The sequence below is a fragment of the Lycium ferocissimum genome, chromosome 3 (genome assembly GCF_029784015.1).
Source record: "Lycium ferocissimum isolate CSIRO_LF1 chromosome 3, AGI_CSIRO_Lferr_CH_V1, whole genome shotgun sequence".
Classification (NCBI taxonomy): Eukaryota; Viridiplantae; Streptophyta; class Magnoliopsida; order Solanales; family Solanaceae; genus Lycium; species Lycium ferocissimum.
In genome coordinates, this window is record NC_081344.1 from 4,933,347 (window position 1) to 4,939,689 (window position 6,343).

At 32.5% G+C, this 6,343-nt stretch overlaps 1 protein-coding gene across 1 annotated transcript; it reads left to right on the plus strand.

Annotated features, from left to right (window-relative positions):
* Window positions 1-224: 224 nt before the first annotated feature.
* On the plus strand, window positions 225-6,017 carry LOC132049395 (cysteine-rich receptor-like protein kinase 25). The gene is made up of 7 exons (XM_059440168.1): window positions 225-906; window positions 1,605-1,971; window positions 2,505-2,626; window positions 2,938-3,148; window positions 3,534-3,771; window positions 4,538-4,688; window positions 5,358-6,017. The coding sequence occupies exons 1-7, from the start codon at window positions 322-324 to the stop codon at window positions 5,679-5,681; spliced, it is 1,998 nt and encodes a 665-aa protein (XP_059296151.1). The 5' UTR covers window positions 225-321; the 3' UTR covers window positions 5,682-6,017.
* The last annotated feature ends 326 nt before the right edge of the window (window positions 6,018-6,343 follow it).

Sequence of the window (6,343 nt, forward strand, 5' to 3'; positions counted from 1 at the left end):
TTTGAAGTATCAGATTGATGTTACAAAAACAAAGCAACAAAGGCAGAAAAATTTAAAAGATATCTACAAATTAAAATTAATGGCCAAACGACACTAGTGTGTGTGTATATATATATATATATATATATATATATATATATATATATATATATATATATATATATATATATATATATATATATATATATATATATATAAGTTATTAAATTCTCATAGCAGATTTTTTTTTTTTCGATCCCCTTACTTGAATTCCGCTACTGATCAGAACCATTTAAGATGTGATCCCCAACTGAAAGGACTACACAGCTTTGATTTACACACATGATGCCTGCCAAAAACTGCCCTATATTTCATATTTTCTGCAGCATTCTCTTTGCTGCAATTACCTCTGCAGACCCTTGGAGATACGATTGCGAATTAACATCAACTTGGAGCACTCCAAATAATAGTACTACTATTTTCAGAGACAACCTTAATTCTCTGCTTTCCACTTTGTCCTCAAACGCCAAAAATCAAAATGGATTCTTCAATTCCACATCTGGCCACGACACTTCAGACACAGCCTACGGGCTGTTTCTCTGTCGCGGCGATGTTTCTGCTGATATTTGTAAAAAATGCGTCACGAATGCTACTAAAGACATTGTGAAGTGGTGTCCCCTTGAAAAAGAGGCTGTGGTATGTTATGATTATTGTATGTTACGCTATTCGGATAAGAATATATTTGGTGTATGGGATCAGGATACCGTTATTGATAGCTCCGATGATAGACATAACGTCAGTGAACCACAAAGGTTTCACAAGGTATTGGCGAATTTGATGAATGAATTGGAAACTCGTGTTGCTAATGATGATCGGAAAGACAAGAAATTTGCAACCCAAGAAGCCAATTTCACCCACGGTCAGAAGGTATTGTTGAATTCTGTAATCATCTCATCTAAAAATTTAATTATGTTTTCAAAACAAGTCTTGTTGGCGGCGAAGTCAAAGGGAGGTAAGGAAGTTCAAATGAATTTCTTTCCTGAAAAATTGTACTGTGCAAGTAGGGCAAGAAACTGAATTTCCTTTGCTAATATATGAACTGTTGAATCAGGGACAAACTTAGCATTTAAAGTTTGTGCGTTCATCAACGACCTCAAGTTAACAATAATACTTAACTGAGTTCACATCTAATATTTACAGATATTTAGTGAACTTCTTATAATATATGCATGGTATGAGCAAACACTATTGGTTCCCCTGAACCCCTAGATTGCACTCTATATCCGTTCACTGTCTTAAATTCACTTGACATGTGGAAAGGTTTTATAGTGGTAAAGAGATTCAAACATTGTTTGATCACTTGTTAATTAATCCTATACAGGACATTCTTGTTACTTTTTGAGTCTCCTTGTATGATTCTTTTGGCCCCATCATGGCGGCTTTTTTGTTTTTATCGGTCAAGCACGTGAAAATCCTTTTTGATAATGAAAAGCAATCAAACTCAAATCCAGATCCTATGCTTACCTGCCAGCTCTAACATCAAATTGAAGTGCGTGATCATTTATCTAAATTTTTTAACTGTTTGAGAGAACACACTTTTACTTATTTAATTATGTTTTGAATAGATATATGCGCTGGCACAGTGCACGCCTGATATTTCAAGTGATATTTGTAAAGCATGTTTATCAGAAGCTATCTCCTATTTCCCAACTTCCTGTAAGAAATCGAAAAGTTGCAGGGTGGTCCTGTTGAATTGCTTTGTTTGGTATGAGTTCTTTCTCTTTTACGATTCGAAAGCCTCTGCGCCGCCTCTGTACCCTCCTCGGAGTTTTGCAAGCACCGAAGATGATCGTAGAGGAAAATGGCCTTTTTCAGCAAGAAATAGGATTGTTGTCATTGCAGTTCCAGTTATTTCCATAGTGTTTATCACTGTGACCGTGTCCTTCAGTTGCTTCAGAAGGAAAGTAAATGATAAACAGGGTAGGCCTCAAGGTAAGACGTGGAGTCTCAGTCGAATGTGTTTGGCACGACAGAAGTTATTTTTTAAGAAAAATATTTTACAATTGTATTGTGTTTGGTTGACGGAAAATGTTTACCTCTGTCAAATGGAATTACTTGTCTCAATTAACACGTAGATATTATTATTAATTTCGAGTACTCAAAAATTTGTTGCCGGAAAACATCTTCTCTAGAAAATATTGTTGGCCAAAAGTGCTTTTCATATGCATGGAAAATGACTTTCATTATACAAAACACTTTTCAAATTTTTAATATTATTGTTGAACCGTAATAATATACTCATATTTTTTTCAAAAAATATTTTCTACTCACCGATCAAACACGCGAAGACTTTTTTCAGGGAATTTTTCTCCCCATAAAGCATAGCATGACTTCCCCAACACACTTAGTCTAGGGAAAAAGAACAATTTGCAATGTTCTCTGCTTTGTTTCTTTTTGTTATTAAGCTTTGAAGCATTTAATTGATTAACTGCTTAGATTGGGTACTTTTCTCAATTATCTTGTAGATATAAATGAACGTTCTAATGCCAAACCCTTGCATTATAACTTCGGTGCTATTCAAGATGCCACAAATAACTTTTCCTTTGGAAACAGAATTGGCCGTGGTGGATTTGGTGACGTGTACAAGGTAAACTTTAGTTTTTTTCTTTTTTGTTGGTTAAATAGGTAAACTTTAGTTTAAATTGGAGAAGACAATTGAAAATGTCCCTATTTCGTTAATTTAAGTTACATACACTATTAATACGAGATACCTTAAAATATGAGACTTCTAATCTTGAAAATAAGGCAGTTTAACTCCTACGTTATGTAAATATGATCTAATGGGTATCATTTTTTTTTTTAATATTAACTATGTATATAACTCAAAATTGTTAATTTAGTGATTTTCCGCTGATCTAAAAGTTTTCACTTGTGACAATTAATATTAATAATTATCAGGGTAAACTTCCAAATGGGCAAGAGATTGCTGTGAAAAGGCTTTCACAAAGCTCAATTCAAGGAGCAGAGGAGTTTAAGAGTGAGGTTCTACTGGTTGCTAAGCTGCAACATAGGAACTTAGTGAAACTATTGGGATTTTGTCTGCAAGGAGTAGAAAGGATACTCATCTATGAGTTTGTGCCCAACAGAAGCCTCGACTACTATTTATTTGGTTGGTATTGAATGTCGATCCAATATAATGGTTATATGTGTTTGTTACGATGAAAGTCAATATTTTGGAAAAATATTTTCAAAACTAACTTATATATTTTTCGGTATTTGATTGGAAATGAAAAATATTTAATTGGAAGATTGAAAGTAATAATATTAGCAATTTTGGTACAAGCTTTAAGTATTAGAATATAAAGATTGATAATTATGAAATTGTATCATGATTTTTGGCTGAATTCTTCTTTTGATGATCGGTTCAATAACATGCAAATTTACATGCAACAAAATATCCTGAAAGGTACAATCCCCCTTGTATGAAGAGAGTTTCTTATATGTTTTTGAGTCAAACAGTGATGTATATTTTAACATTCTTCACATATATATAGATGCAGAGAGACAAAGGACATTGAATTGGGCAGTTCGTTTGATGATTATTAGGGGCATTGCACGTGGACTACTTTACCTTCATGAAGATTGTCCTCTAAAAATCGTGCATCGTGATCTCAAGCCAAACAATATACTGTTAGATGCTGAAATGAACCCAAGAATATCAGATTTTGGAATGGCCAGGATTTTTGGAGCTGATCAAACTCAAGGTAACACAAAGAGGGTCGCTGGAACATAGTAAGTTTTGACTCTCATCATTTGTTATCAGTGAGACGAATCTAGGACAAGTTATGTAGATTTAACTGCACGAAAAATAATTCAAATACATACATATAATAAAGGAAACGAGGTTAAAATTTATCCCTATATTATTCGAAATTGAGCAAAACTTTGCGATCTGTTGTATTTTGGGGTTAAGCTTATACTCTTGCCGTCGTTGGAAAAAAAAATATAATGACATGAAGTATAAAAGATAAGTTTAACTAAATGTCAAAAGTAAATAGGTAAATTTGGACATTTTTCTTAAAGTAATTTGACATGTGGGGCCCACTCATCTCATGATACAGCTTCATTAGTGGCAACGAAAAATGCGAGACAATTTGCCTAGGGCAAGAGTATGAATGGACCCAATACAGGGCAAAAATTCGAACATTTTTCCTGTAACAAAAATTTATACTCGATCTGAACGCACTCGTTCCACATATTTGATTTCTTCACATTTTTGCCACTATTAAACAAATAGAAATTAGCTATGGAATCTGTTACTCCTAATCTGTTACTAAATAGGCTATAACTAATAAAATCTTTTGTCAATCCGACATTGGTCCACTGTTAAATAGAATTAACGGCAATTTTTTATTATTTAGCAACAGAAATTGTCCATCATTAATTTCTATTTTTGTTATATGCACTTTCATGTTTGTAATTACTGCTACTCACATTTTTACTACTACTTTACAAGTGGATAAATACTAATTATGGGCATGAATTTACTGTTTGGTAGTGGTTATATGTCCCCGGAATATGTAATGTATGGCCAATACTCTATCAAGTCTGATGTCTTCAGCTTTGGCGTCCTAACGTTGGAGATTGTAACTGGAAAGAAAAATAGTTCCTTCTATGAATCAAATGAAGCCAATGACCTTCCCAGCTATGTAAGTCTCAACACTCTGCGTTTAACTTGTATTCACAGATGAAGTAATGAAATTTATACTTCCAATACTTTTATGCCTTATTTTCCATCCTATTTGCCTTATTAACAATTGAATTTAAGTTATACTATATACTATCAATTTAAAGAAATCTTACACTATCAGCACAATTTATGATGTTATATATGTTACTTGTCTTATTTTTCATCTCGGATTTGCCTTATTAACAATTGAATTTAAGTTACACTATATGCTATCAATATAAAGAAATCTTACACTATCAGTACAATTTATGATGTTGTATACGTTACTTATCTTATTTTTCATCCTAGATTTGCCTTATTAACAATTGAATATGAGTTATATACACACTATCAGTGTAAAAAGAAAAGTTATACTATCAAGTGACATTAACTTATTGTAGTTATGTAACATGCATTATTTTCAAGATTACAAATCACTTAAGTTCACTTATAGCTTGTAGATATCCTTTAGCTGACCTGATAGTGTAAAAACTTATACTAACAGTGCAAAACTCATTTTGAACATATTGCAAATGTATCAGTGCGCATCTAACTCTGAATTAATTTTTAGCTTATATCCACTAACAGTATCAGAGTGAAATTTTTACATGATCAACATAATTTAACTCGTGGTCCATAAATGTTGCAGGCTTGGAAGCATTGGAAGGAAAATACACCTTTAGAGTTGATTGATTCAATTCTAGAAAAATCTTATTCAAGAAATGAACTTCTTAGGTGCATACAAATTGGACTTTTGTGTGTACAAAAAGATGCTCACAGAAGGCCTACAATGGGCTCAGTTGTTCTAATGCTTAGTAGTAATTCAGTAACTTTGCCCATTCCTCAAAGACCAGCTTTTTTTGCTAGTAGTAAAACGGAGATCCGGCCCAAAGAGTTCACATTTGATGAATATTCTTCAAGCATGTATATAGATGAAGCATCTGTTACAAAGACAATGACAAATGATATTTGATATATAGAAGTTTTGTGTTTTAAATTTAGTGCAAGTAATTAGTAAAGCAATTTTGGAATACTACAAAATGTGATCATTCAAACGAATGTCTTTGGACAGAAGCATCATATATAAAAAGCTTTGAGTTTAACTTATATACTTTGACAATGTAAAAAAAAAAAAAAAAAAAAAAAAAAAAATTATCAAAATATTCAAAAGAAATCTGCAGATAAATTAAAATGTATGTGTTAAATAAGATGGACCTCATTCCTAACTTAACCCTAAAGCTAGTTCATAAGATGAGTATTATTCAAAATTATATAAGGAAACCACTTTCATATCCCACAAACGAGTAGGACAATTAAATTTATGAGAAAGGAGAGTGAGGCATCACAGACAGGGTGTAAATAGTTTGTGAGGAAAAATAGAAAGTGTGAGCGATATTGTAGTGAGATGGAAAAATCAAAAGAGGGTTATTTTTTTTTTTTTTGGAGTCTGTAGTGGTCTTAGGGGTATTTTATTCAGACATACAAAGTTTAAAATCCTTGCGATAGTGATATCAGTTGCTCCTCTCAGTCAGTGGCGGAATGAATTTTCACTAAAGTGGTTCTAAATATAAAAAAGTAAACATACGAAAAAGCCAAAGGGGGTTCAACATCTACTATATATACATAAAAAATAAT

Bases quoted from the DNA above. Each gene is read 5' to 3' on its own strand.
- LOC132049395 (XM_059440168.1), top strand. From the start codon at position 322: ATGATGCCTGCCAAAAACTGCCCTATATTTCATATTTTCTGCAGCATT. The intron at 3,149-3,533 runs GTTGGTATTGAA...ACATATATATAG, and splicing joins CCTCGACTACTATTTATTTG to ATGCAGAGAGACAAAGGACA. The intron at 3,772-4,537 runs GTAAGTTTTGAC...ACTGTTTGGTAG, and splicing joins AAGAGGGTCGCTGGAACATA to TGGTTATATGTCCCCGGAAT.